We start from the raw sequence: 18,820 nt of genomic DNA, 5'->3' as shown, positions 1-18,820 counted from the left end.
GTTTAGAGGGACGGCCAGGTCTTGGTAGATTTGCAGTGGTCTGATACTCCTTCCATTTCAAGATGATCGCTTGCACAGTGCTCCTTGGGATGTTTGAAGCTTGGGAAATCTTTTTGTATCCAAATCCAGCTTTAAACTTCTCCACAACAGTATTACGGACCTGCCTGGTGTGTTCCTTGGTCTTCATGATGCTCTCTGCGCTTTCAACAGAACCTTGAGACTATCACAGAGCAGGTGCATTTATACAGAGACTTATTTACACACAGGTGGATTCTATTTATCACCATCAGTCATTTAGGACAACATTGGATCATTCAGAGATCCTCGCTGAACTTCTGGAGTGAGTTTGCTGCACTGAAAGTAAAGGGGCCGAATAATTTTGCACGCCCCACTTTTCATTTTTTTATTAGTTAAAAAAGTTTCAAAAATCCAATAGATTTCGTTCCACTTCACAATTGTGTCCCACTTGTTGGTGATTCTTCACATAAAATAAAACATTTATATCTTTATGTTTGAAGCCTGAAATGTGGCAAAAGGTTGAAAATTCAAGGGGGCCGAATACTTTCGCAAGGCACTGTATAAAGTTAATGGGTAGTTAAGGAGGCTGTGTAGATTCCTTTCCAGTAAGAACAAACAAGGTGAAGCTTTTTCTACAACACACTCGTAGGAGAACTGTAGAATTCTACATCAGCAGTAGAACTTAGAAAAAGATTTTAACTAGTTATTCTTATGTTAAGTCTTTTTATTGTTTGTGCTGTCTTGAAGATATAAATGATGTGTTAGCTTCTACAAGCTGTTTCCCATTTTGTATCGATAGTGTATTGTTTTCTATCTGCATTTAAAAACTGCACTTGTCTTCATCATACATCTCTGTCAGGTTGTCGTCCTGAGGCTCTCCATCCTAAGCGCCTGAGTGCAACATTCGTTGGGTCTAATACATCACTCATTACCCTGTAAATGGTCCAAAGGTTTCCTGTTATTATTACGGATTCATTTTACTTAATCTTTCTTTACTTTTTTACTTAATATTTAACAGCCATTTTATAAAGTGCTGTCATTATCCATATGGTTTTACTTCATGTATTAAACCATGTGAGCCATTTCCTGCTACTGTTTGATTTGCGTACTCTGGAGTTCAATCTGTTTTTTGCTTCAAACAGAATACCTTTGGACTGTTTACATCCATTGTATACTGATTCAATATCCATCTTGTCCTATTTTACTTCTCTTACACTGATTCATGTCCTCATAGTCTGCTTTCCTGAAATTGTGAACATTTGCTGTGTACTTAGTTTCTGTACTTGAACCCTGTACACTTTCAAATTATACCTAAAGGCATTCCATATTATGATCAGTTTCCTAAGAATTCTCTCCCCTTTGTTTTCGTAACTCTGTCTTGATTGTTTAAAAAGATTTACAGTAATTAAAGCGCTTTGAGAAGCCACCTTTAAAGGCGCTATATAAAATAAAGTTTGTTATTATTATTATTATATTAAGTGTGTCTACAGTTTGACTTTCTGTTGCTGACATTCCCATTGGTTTTCCCCAGACTATGTGAGGAAAGTTAAAGTCTCCCATGAAGACTTCTTCTTATACTCTTATATTCTTAAGTTCTTTATTAAGTGGGAAATTATCATTGATAGCTGAATTTGGAGTTTTGTAGCATCATTATATATTTTTTAAAAGTTCTAGTCTAACTGAGCAATGCATTTTCTGAGACCTTTGCTTTATCTATCTCAATTTCCTGTGCACAATATTCTTTTTGATGCTACATCTCCCCCTCTTCCACCTTTCCTGTCTCTCTCCGATAGGTTCCAGTAGAACTTACTTTCTCTTCAATCTGCTATGGGGGCATTTCAATTAAAAAAAAATAAATTTGAAAAAGACAAAATGTTTTTTTTTCTTGATTAAAGTCAAAAGAAGGCTTTAGATAATTTTACAGCTCCATAAACCTCTTTACATTAGTTATATCAATACAACCTGTGGTCATGCATGCCCACAGAACTTCCTCTTAACGTATTTCCTAACCTTAACCTTTACCGTAACTGCAGTGCTATAAAAATAGCCTGTGGAAATCGCTATACGGATGATTTAAAAAGCACCTGTTAGTAAAACCCAAATAGGAAAGCAATAACATAATACTGCCAATTGAGCTGAAATTGACTCAAATAAAGCAAGTCTGTGTGTTTTTTTTTGGTTTTCCAGTGTGTTCATTTAACAAGATGAAATAACTTTAAGCAGAATATCTTTAGAACTAGCAACCTCAGGAGAGCTTTTTAACCCTCCTATTCTGAACCATTAAGTTAAGTGTTTTGCATTTGAGGCAGACTCACACGATTGTGTTGCTGCAAGTGATCTCAGATTGACCTCATGCCATTAGTAACACTGCTGGATGAGAACCACACACTGTTAAAGCATTTGACCCATTTGTGGTCTGAGCATTTCCCTCATGGAAAGAAGATCCTATCAGTCGCAATGCAATTTTCTTATTTACAGAGTACATGTTGAAAAACGCATGGGCATTGCTAAATAACAGCTCATGGCTCTTTCTATGACTAGAAAAGGCATGAGGAAACAACTCATCAAAATTGTTACTACATAGCTTTAAGGTTTGATCATAGGAACAGTTTTAATTTGCACTTTTACCACATGCCTGTGTATTTCTTACTTTTACCTGTGATGAGACATGCAGCTTCTTTTTTTAAGCTACACAGATACGTGGGATACGCCATCTTTCTTAAGCTGTTACTTGCCAGACCCTCCTAACTGCTGCACTAACTGAAGCCATTTTCCTGTCCCCTTCTTTTAGGCCAGCTGAGTTTCTCTGATTCTGGCAGCGATGGGAACCCAAAATTATGGTGTGCGCTCAGCGATGGGAAGGTAGTGGTGTTCGATGCAGCGAGCTGGTCGATACAGCAGAACTGTATTCAAGTGGGAGCCACCCGACTGGTAAGATCAGAAAGGAAGAACCTTTTGAAACCTCAGTACACCATTGCCACAGGGAACCATGACAGAAAGAGCCCTTAAAGATCACAGATGTTGCGTTCTACTCTGTTACTTCCCCACTCTCACACATGTGTCTTCATACAGTAGCTAAATTTGGAAAAGGGAAACAGAATAAAAACATGCAGAAGTACGGTTATGGGAAAATTACAAGAGATGGCTGGGCCTAACAGCTCACAACAGCTTTGGCTAGTTTAGATTGTATTGTGTTCACTTCTAATAAGAGCAGCTCATCTGTTAAATCGAAGAGATGCCCAAGAGGCGCTGTTTCTCAGTCAGTTGTGTGAAGCCACAATTGACTTTTTGGGTAATGTTGAAGAAGATGTGACTGAAATAAAAAATCTCAGGAGAAAGGAATAAGAATTTTGTTTTTCATTTAAAGAGAAATGATCAGTTTTATCTCCCTGGGCTTTTTTAAAGTCGAGATATCTAAGAGTTGATAACCTAATCAATAAGAATACAGATGTTGAAAGTCAGAAACCTGCTTGAGCAAGCAAATCTGAGTTGCTTTTACATATCAGCAATAGTTTTTTTTTATTCAAGCTTACATGAAGATCACTTGGCACTTAACAGAAGTATTTAGAGATTTTGTTCATGGAGGAATGGGTTAAATTATGACTTCCGTCTGTGTCTCTACATGGTTAAATACATTAAATATGTTTATCTTCATTTAGAGGTAGAGTGTCTGAATTTCCCAATCCGCTGTGTGCTTAAAATAGGTTCCTTTGAATTTCACAGCTTTTCATGCTACATTAGGAATAATATAGATTAAAGGGTACTGTACACAGTGTCAACAAGATGGACAGTTCTCATTTCTGAATGAGTCAGAACAGTTCACATTATCTTCTTAAAGCAGAGGCTGCTATCTGCTCAAGAAAAAGTTGTGGATTAAGCTTGGTGCATTAAGTATTCTTTTGTTGATTGATAAGGTCTTGCAGATAAAGCTGTTCCACTCTGTCGCCCTCTGGTGTTTCTGTTTTTATTTTTCTTGGTTAAAAAACCCAGTTTGCTTATACTAGAGATTACAAATAGTCCCATTTTATTTGGACTTTTACAGAAAGATGATGAATTAACTGCTGTGTGTTACTTCTTTTTTTTCTGTGGATTAAGTTATTCAGAGACTATAAACACCTGTTTCTGTTTGTGTAGAACTGCATGCTGGGCTTGGATCAGAGCCAGGTGTGGATTGGCTCCCGGGATTCTGTCATATACATCATAAACATTCGGAGCATGTCCTGTAACAAGCAGCTGACTGAGCACCGCAGTGAGGTGACCGATATAGCCACAGAGGAGAAAACTGACAAGTTCAGGTAAAAGACATCATCATCATCATCATCTGTGCGATACAGCACTAACATGATTTTGTCAGTAAGATCACAAATTGGCCTTCTTTAAAAATCAATTTATATTTATTATTGCCATTTTAGAAGTCAAATGTTTCTGATCTGACCAGAATTCTTTATTTTTATCATTTAAAAAATATTTATTTTAAAATATGTTTAAATTATTTAACAGGGGAGCAAAGCTGGTTTATTTCCTAGAGTAGCATCCCCTAAAACAGATGAAACTCGTCAGCATGTTGATGGGTAGTCTTGTCGATAATTGTCGATAAATGAAAACTCCTTCTTGCTCTCCACCTAGATTAATCCTAATGTGAGTTTCTAAATCTTATAAAAACTTGCTCTTATCAAGCTGTATTGTACTCTCATTTGACGTACTGTATTTAGCAAAAGTCTGCAGCCAATAAGTACAGTACATTCTGTAAACATGACTTTTTTTTATCCCCAAATTGTGTAACCCTTATTAGCCAGATGCAAGCCTACTCCTGCAGCGCTGACGGCACTGTAATTGTCTGGGATGTGTTCACACTTAAAGTCAAAAAGCAGTTTCACGTGACTTGTGAGAGACTCACTTCCATCAGGCCAATCAATGGAACACTGTGGTGCTGTAAGTATACTGTTTAATCTTTCTTTACGACTACCAGTTTAGTTTTCATTTCCTTGTCTTTTGTTTCAGTCATTTGTAACACAAACTCCGATCCCATCCATATTTGACTTGTTTGATTCGTATTTTGGATAATGCTGTCCTAGTTGTCAAGTATGTAGTCCAGTCGAGGCAGGGTAGTTATGAATGTTATCGGTGTCCTTTGCTTACATGTCTAGGTGGTAAAGACTGCATCGTAGAACTCAGGAAAAATGGAATGATAAATCGCAAGATGACACTTCCAGACCATCTCAGAGACATTCCTACATTCTTCTGCAGTTTCATACTGTTTATCGAGGTGGGTACAGTCTATTGACGTAACTCACATGTAGTGGACAAAAAAATGGAAACACCAGGTTAATGAAGGACATCGAGTACATTGAAATGAGGGGCTTCCACACAGGCTTATGGTTCATGGGACTCGCTCATCAATAAAACAGATACAATCCCAACATGCTTACGGTCATGAATAAAAACCATGGACACGGCCGGGTTGACTTTAATTATGGCTAGCACGACTGCAAGAGAAGACATCGGGGGACTTGGTAAGGCGTGAATGTTGGGGAGCCTCTGTCAGGAGCTTCAGTGACCATGATGACTGAGCCTGCTGACGTTTCACGAGCAGCGATGCCTTTGGTGGCGACTCCAAGGGAAAGGGGAAAGGGGAAAAGGGTTGATTGATTTTGTCCTTCTTTTCTTCTTGAATTAATTCATCTTTGCCATTCCAAGGGAGGAAGAGGGGAGTCCCCTTCCGGGGATGCCGTTTCTTCTGTTCTGTGTACAATTCTACCACAGACTATAGTAACTGAATAGTGAATGTGTTCAGAGTGAAATGTGTGATGTTAGTAACCATGACTCCCAGTAAGAGGTGGTTGGACTGGTACATGTACCTCACGTAGAAGAGCACTGACTTTGGTATCCTAAACTTAATAAGATGACTCCACAGTTAGGCTTTATTACACTTATAGAAATGATTTTCCATGAATATACAGTATACTAACTGGGGGAGGCCTTATAGCGCAGTGAATAGCACTTCTTCTTCACAGTGCTGTGGACCTGGGTTCGATTCCCAGGGCGCTATCTGAGTGCAATTTGTATGTTGTTCCGATGTTTGCGGGGGTTTCCTCCCACAGTCCAAAGACTTACAGGTAATTTAACTGGCTTCTGGGCAAACTGATACTGTGTATACACTGTGAAAGACTGGTGTCCCATCCAGGGTGTCCCATCCTTTTGCCTGTTGTTTGCCTGGATAGGCTCTGGCTCCCCCCTAACCTTGAATTGGAGAAAGCAATTAGAAAATGGATGGATATACGAATTTGAAAAAGCTATGTATGGTTTTGCATTTTAAACAGTAGGCACGGTCGATGTGTAGCCTAGGCCCTGTACAGCAGTGTGGTGTCAGAGCCCGATCCCGACTGTGTTTCAGAAGGACCAGCTGTGGACAGGCTGTGCAGATGCTGGTGAGCTGTGCGTCTGGCATGTCAGAGACCTGACCAAGCCCTTCCACAGGATCCAGCTGCAGGACTGTGCCGGCGTCAGCTGCATGATAAAGGTCAAGAACCAGGTAATCTCTTCCCATTGCTATAGAAAAGAGTTCTCCGTTATTGGAGACAGGTCATAACAAAAGGGATTCTGGAGTTCGGTCAAATGCTGATCACTACAAGAAATACAAAGGGTCAGCATACTTCATACGTTGTCGTTAACTCACCTGGCACAGAACTATCACAGTTTCCCTCCCTTATGAGGAATGAACTAGGGAGCCGCTGCAAGGGTGCAGTGTAGGTGCAGAGAGGGGAGTAGGAAGGATGTGCAGAGATGTGGGCAGCCAGGGAGTATTTGTATGTAGGAGATAAGCAGAAGTACGAGATAATAATTTGACCTTCTCCTGAACTTCTTTTTAACAACATTTTTATAAGTAACTCGTAACTTCAAAGTTTGGTTTTCTTTTTGCTTTGTGTGCTGCAGATACAGTGGATATTTTATGACAGATTTGGTAGATTCAAATGTTTCCTGTTTACAGTTCACTTTTGGGGAGTCCTGGGGAAATCTCTGTCTTGTCAAAAACAGTATTTTTAGATTATATTTTTTTATTAAACCATGAAGACATCTCCTCTTATATTCAACTGTCTATTAGACCAAATAAACAGCTTAAATGGTGTTTATCTTGCCAAGAATCTGACAATGGACTCTAAGTCACTTTAACTTCTGAAGTAGGGAAAGTATATCTCAGATAAAACCTTCATTCATCTCCCTTAATGTGTGATACTGTAAGTGTTTAAAGTACAGAAACAAGAGCAGGCTAGCCAGAATAGACTTCCTCCTGTTTATACTGAATGTACACTATCGGTTTAGTTTTCTGAAGTAGAAAAGGTTCATGTCAAATATAGTCTTCAGTCATCTCCAGAACTGTTCAGTCTTGCTTCTCAAGGGCTGCAGACCTCTTGAAAGTTATTTCGTGGTTAGAAAGAATCGGCACTGATTGCTGAGTGCTTTTCAAACCACAATGAAAGTAGAACATACACAGTAACACTTCAAACCTCCAATTTACATCACAAAACCGGTATGCACAGCCCCATATTCTGCAATTCAGAATTGTAGATGCAGGCCCGTGGATACATCTCTTTGAAGAAATATCTCGACAGTGTTGCCTTTCAGTGGACCTTGCTTGTTAACCCTGCATGCAGATCACTTTGGAATATTTCTGTGGTGAAATGTCTGCGGCACAACCTGTATGTATTCGCTCGTACATCACATTGCATTAGTCATTCCAGTGACTAGTGAGCAGGAAGGGCCACTTCACACTACAGTTTGCACAAACTCTCTCTCGCACGTGGCAAGACCAGGACTTTTTGACAACATGGCGAATATGTAGTACTTTCACAAAGTTCATGATTTTGTGTTTTGTGAAATGTTGCCATACCGTCAATTCATTTATTTTGCTGTCGAGATTGAATAACTGGTCTGAGAAATTGGGACTGTAGTTCCCCTTTAAAACAGTAACAGTTAGAGGTATTAGTGAGGCCAGCAGGGGGCGCTCACCCTGTGGTCCACGTGGGTCCTAATGCCCCAGTATAGTGATGGGGACACTATACTGTAAACAGGTGAGACGTAAAACCGAGGTCCTGACTCTCTGTGGTCATTAAAAATCCCAGGGCGTTTCTCGAAAAGAGTAGGGGTGTAACCCCGGCGTCCTGGCCAAATTTCCCATTGGCCCTTACCTATCATGTCCTCCTAATAATCCCCATCTATAAATTGGCTTCATTACTCTCTGCTCACCTCCCCACTAATAGCTGATGTGTGGTGAGCGTTCTGGCGCACTATGGCTGTCGTCGCATCATCCAGGTGGATGCTGCACATTGGTGGTGGTGGAGGGGAGACCCCATTACCTGTAAAGCGCTTTGAGTGGAGTGTCTAGAAAAGCACTATATAAGTGTAAGCAATTATTATTATTATTATTATTATTACCATAGGAAATGGGAATAGCTGTCAAACGGGCTCAGTTAAGATAATTAAATTGATCAGATGTGGGCTAAACTGGTATATAAATCCGTAAAAACTGCAGCCCTCCAGAAATAGGTTTGGACAGCCTGGTCTAGGCTGCGGCTCTTATCCATCCTCTGACTGCCACTGTCTTCTCACTCTTGTGTATAGAGAACCTGGGTTATACTGCAAAATCCTAGACTATATACGGAAACAACCTTTTATTTCACAAGCTTCAATGTCCGGAGACAATGTTAAGTAGGGGCCCGGTGTCCCGTTTGTGTTGCCTGACAGATCTGGGTGGGCAGCCAAGGGAAGACTCCTGGGAAGCCCAGAGGGAAGATCTACGTGGTGGACATGGAGAAGCACAGTGTGGAGAAGGAGCTGGTGGCCCACACAGACTGCGTGCAGGCCCTGTGCTCCGCTGAGGACCGCTACGTGCTCAGTGGCTCGGCTTCCGAAGACGGGAAGATAGCCATCTGGAAGGTGGAGTAGAGCAGGCCTTCCGACCGGAGTTCGTTCCTTGAAGCCGTGGGCCAGTGGACGGACTTTTCCTTCTGCGGCATGCTGGGATCAGGATCTTCGGACCACGGGGGAAAACAAACTTGGCCTTCTGCGTGTGCAACAGGTTTTAAAATGGTGGGAGACAGACCATTTTTTGTGAAGGATAATTGTGATGGCGTGTAGTTAATTTGGGGGGAAGAGGACTCACAGAGCAGAGAACTTTCAGAAGTCATGTTGAAAAATCGCTCGAAGGCAAAACCACCACCCGCCTTAAGGGTATTTAGGGTATTTTGAGCTGAGGTGGAATGAAGACATTGTGGATCCCCAGACTCATGTCTGGAGGTTCATATTATAGATGATGGAAATCTATGTTTTTCCATGATCTTCCATTTTAAGTACTAAAAATAATCTTTTCGTAAAGACGTACAGTACACATTTTTCTCAAAACATGTTTCTTTGAGAGTATTACTTTTAATTCAAGGTAGTCCTTGAAGTTGTATTTTTTTTTTACTATGCACGTTTTTATTTATGTCAATGTAAATTATAGACAGTATCTCTCAGTCTATCGAGAAAAAAACAGTTGGTTTGAATTGTAGTTTAAAAAGACATTTAAACTACATTTAAAAACATTTAATTTAAGGAAAAAAGAATCTTAAGTTTTAAGTTAACATTCAAGAATGTAGTGTGATGTTGAGGTGGAAGTTGAAAACAAACCCAGGCAACTGAACAAAGGGATTATTTCATTAATTTGTTTCTGTACGTTCTTGCTTCTATACAACGTTTCCAAAAGAATACATTTTATAAGAACTTGGTTCCTTTTTTCAGGAGATTACTGCTAGGACTGAAATATATACTCATTTGAAGCTTAAGAAGAACAAAGTGTGTTTTACTTTGAACCAACCCAATTGTCTGTTTTCTTTTTTAACATGCGCTCATTCTGAACAAAATCATCCTCCAGTGATATTTAAGGATGTGCTGTTGACGCACAACCATATTTCACACGTATTGTTGTTTTCTTACATTAAGTACGGATTTTTTTAATGTTTGAATACTATTTAATTAAATCTTGTTAAACAGTTATAAGTGAAAGCAATGTTCACTTGAATAGTCATATTTTGGAATATGACTGATTTACACTGTATATTGTTCCATCACCAACAGCTAGTTTTATATAACTACCAGTAAAAAATATAAGAAATGCTATGTAATTACTTCAAAAGGGTATATTTTGAAAGATGAACAAAAAAGAGCCTGTAAATGAAACCCTATATATAGTTATAACATTAAGGTTAATGGAATAGTTTCAATATTAAATAGCAACATGTTTGCACACAAAACGTTCTGCCTGTGACTCTTCTTTCTGACAATAATCCTGTCTTTTTGGGTTATCATATGAGCAAAAATGTACAATATCTTCAAAGCATTGTTCTGCTGTAAAAATTCACACTGGTTTGTTTAACATTTTGTTTTAATTAATATTTCATATTTCTTGAGGCTGGTTTCTTAGACCATGTTTATGAGTAGACTAGTTGTCCCAAATTAGAAGTAGGTAAGTGTTTCAAGAGGAGTGCTTATCAGATACTATATAACCATGTATATTGCTGAACCCCAGATCAACTGCTGATAAAATTACAGGGCTTTCTCCTGTCTGAGGAGTTAAGGTAACAGCATGACTCAGTTAACACAGTAAGAAGACTTTTCTTGTTATTTCTGCAGCATGTTTGTTACCCACTTGCTGAATATGCCTCTAGGTAGCAAGCAGGGAGAGATCAGAGCTTGCACTATATCCAGATGTGGATTTCACATCACTTAGAGCTACTAGAGACCGTGGCAGTCCATCATTATATTCAAATATACTGTAATATATTAGACAAGTTATTAATATAGAAGTATTATATACTGTGTATATAAACATTTAGGTTTTTGAGCCATTAGTCACACTGTGGAACCTTCTAGTGCTTTTCAGTATCTCACCACTAGGTGGCATAGTTGGGAGAAATCTGAATGCTGAGAAGGCCAGACGTTTTTCCAGACACTGCTTATTTTTGTTGGCAGTTTTCTATTAAAAAAAAAAAACATGGGGATATTGTAAATCTTGTGGGATTTCAGACTGTTTTTGAAGCATAGTATTCAACTCCTTCCTCCTTCACCTTTCTCCAGGTGACAATTCTCATTTGTGTCATAAGGCTTCAACAACACTTTTCACTTTGGAAAGGAAAGGAGAAAGGCCTCCAACACCTCATTTCCAGGTGGTTTTCCTTTTAGCAATAGCCACAGCACCAGGGCAACCAGACCTCTCAACCGACACGTGGTTTCCCACAGCTACAACAAACTTTTACTGCTCTTCATAGCAGTGGCTATTGTACTTGAACATCTACCCTAGCACTGCATCTTGAACTTCCATTGCTGTTAAATTACTGGCTTATGAGAGTGGAACCACCACGACTCCAACAGCAATCACAAAGCCTGAAACTGTTGCAAGCTTTCTCTTCTGAGTCCCTCAACAGGACTAACTGAACTTACCTTGGAGTCCCTTCTTAAAGTCTACAAACACCTGTAACAGGTGTTTAATTGACTGATTGAGCAGCAAATGAGACAAAGGCTTTGCACACATTCTCATGCTGTCAATTAGCCAATTAATCCAGCACTACAAGAAACTGGCACAAGGTAGGATACACCCTAGATGGGACACAAACAGTCACACTAGGACCCACTTTCCCAGAAGCCAGTTAACCTACTGGTATGTTTTTGGACTGTGGAACCAGAGCACTTGGCAGGAACCCATGCAAACACAGAGAGAACATGCAAACTCCACACAGACAGCACCCCAGTTCTGGAATTGAACCCAGAGCCCCAGTGCTGTGAGGCAGCAATGCTAACACTGTGCCACACCGTGTCACTCTGTTGCACACATAAGTGTATGTAAATTATTTATCCTGCAGGAGAAGAACATATATACATTTGATGTGCCATGTGTAAGTCTATCCTGTCTTGTCTGCTCTTCTTTCTATAGTACAGACACTTACCATGGTGATGACTGACTCTGTCTCTGACTGTTGTGACCCCGAGTGTCCCTGAAGTACACAGACAGACCAGAACATGACCATCCTAAAAAAGAGAAGGATATATAATGCCCCAGCTCAGGGGCTCCCAATTCTGGTCCCGGAGGAGGAGACACCTGCTGGTTTTTGACTCAAGGGAAGCATGACTACCTAACAGAAGACTTTTGGACTGAAAAATTTTATTTTACTTAAGAAACGCAATAGTTAAAAGGCAACTAACATGTTAAAAATATGTTTAACCTACTCAAATGCTGTGAGATGCATGACCTTGGTACTTTGATTTAGAAATTCTGGCAGGACTCTTTATTTATCCAGTCTTACTGTTATTCATGTTATTACTGGTATGTGCTAGGATGGTAAGTATAGATGTGCTGGGTGGATACTGTTTATTATCTCCCTGTGTTGTATATTTGTATTGTATGTCTTCTAATTGCATGAGTTCACCAAACCAGATTCCTTCCACACACCTGGTTGTTACGGCAATGAAGGACTGAACTTCAACTGCAAACAGTCACGGCTCAAATTAATTCTTTTATTAAGTCAATTAAGGACTCTGTTGTGTCCTTGGTAGCTCCCTCTCACCTGCAGGTGGGTGTTCCCCAGGACCAGGAATGAGAACCTCATCTCTAGAGCACTTTCCTGGCTAATAGTGTAGGTCACTCCGCCTGGGAAAGGAGCCATCTCTGGCTGAAGCAATGAATGCTCTTCAGGATTCGATCGAAGCCAGAAAACACGCAGTGTGGTTAAACTCATGCTGAAACAGATCCTGCTGATAATTGAATTGCATCTATTTTTGCATGTTGTCATTGCCAGTAGCCATATCACCCTGCAACTCACAACTGGCGGGTCACCAGTGGGTCATTGAAGCTCAGCAGGTGTGAGCCCGGTCAGTACCTGGATGGGAGACCTCCTGGGAAAACCTAAGGTTGCTGCTGGAGGAGGTGTTAATGGGGCCAGCAGGGGGCATTCAACCTGTGGTCTATGTGGAACCTAATGCCCCAGTATAGTGACAGGGACACTGCACTGTAACAAAAGGTGCCGTCCTTCAGATGAGACGTAAAACCGAGGTCCTGACTCTCTGTGGTCATTAAAAATCCCAGGGTGTTTCTCGAAAAGAGTAGGGGTGTAACCCCGGTGTCCTGGCCAAATTTCCCCCTGGCCTTTACCAATCATGGCCTCCTAATAATCCCCATCTTGGAATTGGCTTCATCACTCTGTTCTCCTCCCCACTGATAGCTGATGTGTGGTGAGCCTTCTAGCGCACTATGGCTGCTGTTGCATCATCCAGGTGGGGCTGCACACTGGTGGTGTTGGAGGAGAGTCCCCATTGCCTGTAAAGCGCTTTGTGTGGAGTGTCCAGAAAAGCACTACTTTAGTGTAAGCAATTATTATTATCCTTCCTTATGAATATCCCCAGTAATGCATGTTGTTGTGTTTGAGGAAGATGACAGCAATTTCTCTTTGCATGGGTCTACTACAGCTTGACTCTTATGTTTTCCATACCCCTTTTCTCATGCCACTGGAGAAATTACTGATCGGTTTATATTGTTCTAGTCTATGATGTTGAAAAACACCACCGTGGGCAGAGCAAAATGGCCTTACCACTGAATTTCAGAATGTCTACATTGGTACTAAGCCATCTTCAAAGGGCCCTTCAGCTTTCTGCATGTTTGGTGCTCTGTTGTGGATAAAAAAAACTAAAAAGCAACAGACCTCCAAGGCTGCAATTCTAAATAGTTTTAAAATTCAATTAACTGTACAGTAATAATCTGTATCTGATTCCCTAAATGTAATGTAAATGAAGAAATTCTTTAGACTCCAGTTTCAGACAGTACACTTGCTGGCACTTTTGCTCCTGTATGTACTGATGCTCTGAGTGATGACAGCCATACTCCAGTCATGGGAAGCTGAGATCACAGATCAATTACACTCCATCTGCACTAACACACGCTGTACATGAGTATCAGCCACTTAGCCAACTAAAACAATAAGGCCAAACACCACTTATTTAGGATACATGCACACAGGACCCCTGTTCAGTGACGTGGCTGTGAATTTATTAATGTACAGAGGTGCAGCTGTAGTAAATGCGCATTGATTGACCTTATCTGTCACACATTCCACAGGAAAGGTCCTCTCTTCCCTATTTTGCTCATCAGCAAGAACCGCAATTGTGATGGATATTCTGTTTAAACTAAAAAATTATAATTGTCAAATCAATAATTGAATGCCCAAATCCGGCCCTGGCTTAGATGGGAAAAGGGAACGACCCAAACTATACTCCCACGCTGGTTCACGTAAACCCCGAGAGAACCCTGCCCAGAGCCGATCAGGGACACTGGCACCAGGCCTGGGGCTGGTGTCCAAAATGGCGACATGGAGCCGTCATGTGGGCTCACTCCCTACGAGGCGAAGGATGGGGGTCAGGTATGATGGCAGTCAGATGACAGTCATGAGCAGGACAGACTACTTCTTCTGATATTCCTTGAAATTGCTGAGACCCCCAATTATTAAGACTGTACAATCCAAAAAATAACATAAGATCACTTTAAGATACGATCACTTTATTGGCCATATACAATTTCTTGTATTAGGAATTTGTCTTTTCGCATAGCCAGCTTGCTCTCCATGAGACACACAGACAGGGAGAGAAGCTGGGGGGTCAGAGCGCAGGGTCAGCCATTTATACGGCGCCCCTGGAGCGGTTGGGGTTAAGGGCCTCGCTCAGGGGCCCAACAGAGTAGGATTCCTCTGCCGGCCACGGGATATGAACCAGCAACCTTCCAGCCACAGACGCAGAGCCTTAGCCACAGAGCCACCGCTCCCCTCGTTTTGAAGAACATTCAAGACACACCACTGCCCTCACTCTTTCTTTATTTTCACCATGGAAAAATACACAGAGCACACGAAAGAATGACAAGAGAAGCTGTTTAATTGAAATATATATATTTAAATTATTTTGTATGGGATTGTGAACAAAGCTTTTTCATACAACACTCTGTGGACAAAGAAGTCTTCTTTGTATGACCAATAAAACCCAGTAACCTCAAGAAACCAAAACAAAGGTTATACACTTCTTCAAAAGTGTCGAAAAGCTTGAAATAAAAAAAAACTCCCAATAAAACCTTACAATTTTTTCAGTGAAATCATGCAACAGTATTTTTTTCCAACACCCCCGGCATTAAAATTCAGAGTGAAAGAAAACAAAAACACTAAAATAAAAACTTTAAGGTTGAACACAAAGAAAACAAAGACCATGTGTCCATTCCACCTACCTGCAGGAGTCTGGGCCTTTCCACACTCATGCACTGCAAGGTGTAACTTGGTTCAAACCGTACATGGACTCAATAAGGTTTCTCATAGAAACTCTAGAGAGGACACACTTCTCACTCATGAGAGAAACCCTCTCCAGCAATGACCTGGCCCACTCCAAACATACAGAAGGCACAGAACCCTGTTTATTATCATTGTTTTGTGTGTGTGTGCCTGTCCTTTCTGTGACATTTGATGGTCTGTCTAAAGTGCTTTCAGCATGCTTTACGTTGCTAAAACTGATGGGCACAAAATCACATGCCACATGCAGTGATGGTCACGAATGGGAACTCATAAAGAGATTAAGTTTTGCCCAACATAAGTCAACCTTTTTTGCTTCAGGACGTAACCCCTTAAATATCCCCCTTTCTTCCAAACCCACGATGTAAACAATAAACACTGCGTCTAATCCTTACAGAAACTGTGTTGACATGGTCACAGAGTTCTGGTTCTCTTTAAGCATGTCTTAAGATAGTAAACTATCATGCTTTCAAACCAAATTGAAGATGGTTTGACAGCCAGTGGGGTTTCCACAGGTTTGCCTACTGGCGTACAGTGGTGCAGTCTAGTCCTGTGCCCCCACTACATAAGGAAGGCCTTTGTCCAATTAGTGCCCTCATCACACAGTTCCCAGCACTAGCTCTATTGCAACACCTCTTTGCTTGAATCCCTTTTGTCTTTCAATACCCTCATGTGTTTAACACACGCTCTTATTTAAAAAGTTAAATGACATTACTATACTCGGCAAGAGCTACAATAGCGCCCCAACTTAATAAGTTGATAAAAAAAGCAGTTGATTTACGATCAGTTCACTACGGAACCAAATATTCAAGAAACAAACAAAAAAAAGAAACAGATCCAACAATGAAGTGCCTATTTGCAGACTTGAAAAAGGAGAGCAACTACACCACGCGTGTAAAAGTGATTATATAAAATTTTAAATTAGTGTAATTATGAAGTTCCTAGAAGGGTTAATCTGTGCTACACCTGAAGCACATTATGATCAGCAGAGCAAAAGTGGTTTACCCAACTGCTCCCATTACGTCAGGTGACTCAGAAAGAGTCCTGAAACAGCTGCTGTCACTCAAGAGACACCAAAAGAGGATTTGTTTATTCAGACATTGCATTGGACAAATAGACCACTGACAGTCTCCTGCCCCTTTCATCTCTGCTTCATATATTTTAAACCCCATCTGTTTTATTTTGTGTCAGGTAATTAATTCTAACATTAAAGAGTAAGGTCAATTAAGCTAATTTCATTCACCTTTCATCTGCCTACAGTCTGCTACCCTTCCACAAAGTTGAAGAAGAAAAGCAGACGAAAACAGCCTGAAAAGTGCTTGACGCTGTTTGTTTTGATGCACGCATATATTTAAATCCTTGCGGTATTTTGCACACAAGGTATTCCTTGTTTCCTGCTGTTTGTGAAGAACTATAAAGTTAATTTCTGAAGCTGGGCAAAAACATTTAAAAACATTTCCAGCTGTAGAGGGAGTGATAGCTCAATTCATAATGTACGCCAGTGTACACCTGGTGAACAAGTTACAATTCTAGCTTCACGTAACAGTGATCCAAATTCTGAAACAAAGGTTCCTCTCCTGAAGAGACTTGCACAGATAAAACGAGTAAAATATTTTTGGTATATCTTTCACAGAAAAAAAAGTAATGCCTACAGCACTCATCACTGTATAACGTTTGGTGAGGCTGTTGTGTGAAATGAAATGAAACAATTCTCATTTTGGCATTAAATTCTAGAAGAAAGCAAAAACATGTTTTTAGGCCAGTGACTTCTCTCACTTTGTATAGGTCTAGAAATGAAACTATATTTTTTTTGGTTGAAGAACAATTCAAGGCAAACGTCATTTGTTTTTTAGGCACCCTGCTCATTTGAAAGAGGCTGTGCAAAACTAGAAATATTTTACGTAGATATCCTTTAATGGATGGATTGTTAGCTTATGTGGGTGTTTAATAGACTGCAATCATGTTTTTTTCCCCCACCATTTCTACCTTTCTGACTCTAAGGAGTAATGGTGACAATTTTTATTTTATAAAGCTCCTTTCATGTCATATCACATCCTCCTCAGTCATTTGAGTCATATCCACTTCACGCCAGTGACACAAGGAAAAAAACTTGTTTTAAAAGTTTTAAAAGAACACAAAATCCACACATTACATAACTCCTGATTCCATGACATGGTATTTGAATAACTTCCAATTAGCTGAACTGGGTACCCAGGAAATGTTAAAAATTAAAGTGTAGCTGTATTTGTCTTTGTGGAGAAGGGGACTGGTTTCACAGTCATTGCTAGTAAACAAATCAGTACTGAGCATTACACCTTAACAGCATGTTAATACTTCTAAACTGCCTCTTCTGCAGTTACATACACAGTCTAGCTAAGAGGCAATGAGGCCTTTTCTCTCACAAGCTTCAGGTTAGAGTTCAAACAAAAAGAAAACATCAAAGTCAACAGACAACAGATCCAAGTGATGCAAGCTACATGACTAACAAACAGGCCTGGTCAAAATGTACAGAGGATTGGTGGCCAGCATTTCTAAAATGTGAAAACTTGCCTGCAAAACCAATGGCGTCTCATCTTCCTCTTGTTTAATAGAAAAATACAAATTATGTCAGCAACATTCATCACTCTGCGGGTCTAGCAAAACAATGTGTTGCTACTGTATATATATATGTAAAAGTACTTGTGAAGCCATTTTAAATGCAGCGTTGGATACCAAACCACCCAGTTGGGTGCTGCCGAACTACACGTTTGGTATGTTACTGGTTGTCTATCTTTTGCGATTAACAAAGCATAAAATTCGGAAGATGTATATTAGGCTGAACTGGGTGCAAGAGTTAAAGAACTCAACGCAGGCTTAGATGGTCACAGCCCATGTATTTCACTCTACTCTAACTGCAACCACAAGGTATTATCGTAAACTGTAATCATAATCGCCATCATCAATGCTTTTACGGAACAGAATCCATAACTATGTCATAGAGGAGCTGGAAAATAAAAGGTTGTCATTAGCCATCCCTGTGATCCTCTTAAGAAAATGGATGGTAATGAAAGACGTGCGTGTAGCCTTTGATATTGTAGTGAAATTTCTGTGGCTTGAATGCCATTATGATAGTGAGGCCCAAAAGGATTGTTTGAGTATTTACTATAAAAGGATATTAACTGGCTTCAAAGAAGATTGTACAATGCAGGTAATCAGAGCCCAGTAAACTTATTAAGCCAGATCTTCCAGTATCTGAAGATGACAGTCAATTATTTAATTTGGCTGCCGCTGTAGAAAGTGGTTTCGAATGATGACCATTAATTGGCCTAACTGTCGCTTAGCTTGTAACATAAGAGATATGGAAATGAACCATTACAATGAACAAGCAAGTGATGCGTCACTTTGTCCTACAGCAGGTACGGTCACTTGATTTCACGCTTTTATGGTCACATTTTCTTCCCGCTGTCTGTCAGAGC

The 18,820-nt window shown here is 40.2% G+C and overlaps 1 protein-coding gene across 4 annotated transcripts in view; it reads left to right on the top strand.

Annotated features, from left to right (window-relative positions):
* dennd3a (DENN/MADD domain containing 3a) overlaps window positions 1–10,307 on the top strand; it is a 51,345-nt gene extending 41,038 nt beyond the window's left edge. For 3 of the 4 annotated variants that reach the window (XM_088601794.1, XM_088601797.1, XM_088601793.1), the window contains 6 exons: window positions 2,810–2,949; window positions 4,153–4,313; window positions 4,811–4,950; window positions 5,166–5,284; window positions 6,413–6,550; window positions 8,761–10,307. In XM_088601794.1, coding sequence (XP_088457920.1) covers window positions 2,810–2,949; window positions 4,153–4,313; window positions 4,811–4,950; window positions 5,166–5,284; window positions 6,413–6,550; window positions 8,761–8,961 — 899 coding nt within the window. In that variant the 3' untranslated portion in view covers window positions 8,962–10,307. The remainder of the gene's footprint in view (window positions 1–2,809; window positions 2,950–4,152; window positions 4,314–4,810; window positions 4,951–5,165; window positions 5,285–6,412; window positions 6,551–8,760) is intronic. The other variant, XM_088601796.1, reaches the window with a different exon arrangement.
* The last annotated feature ends 8,513 nt before the right edge of the window (window positions 10,308–18,820 follow it).

The sequence above is a fragment of the Lepisosteus platostomus genome, chromosome 12 (assembly GCF_059453375.1).
Source record: "Lepisosteus platostomus isolate fLepPlt1 chromosome 12, fLepPlt1.hap1, whole genome shotgun sequence".
Lineage (NCBI taxonomy): Eukaryota > Metazoa > Chordata > Actinopteri > Semionotiformes > Lepisosteidae > Lepisosteus > Lepisosteus platostomus.
The sequence above is the reverse complement of the archived record's forward strand: the minus strand, read 5'-3'. Positions and strand labels throughout refer to the sequence as shown.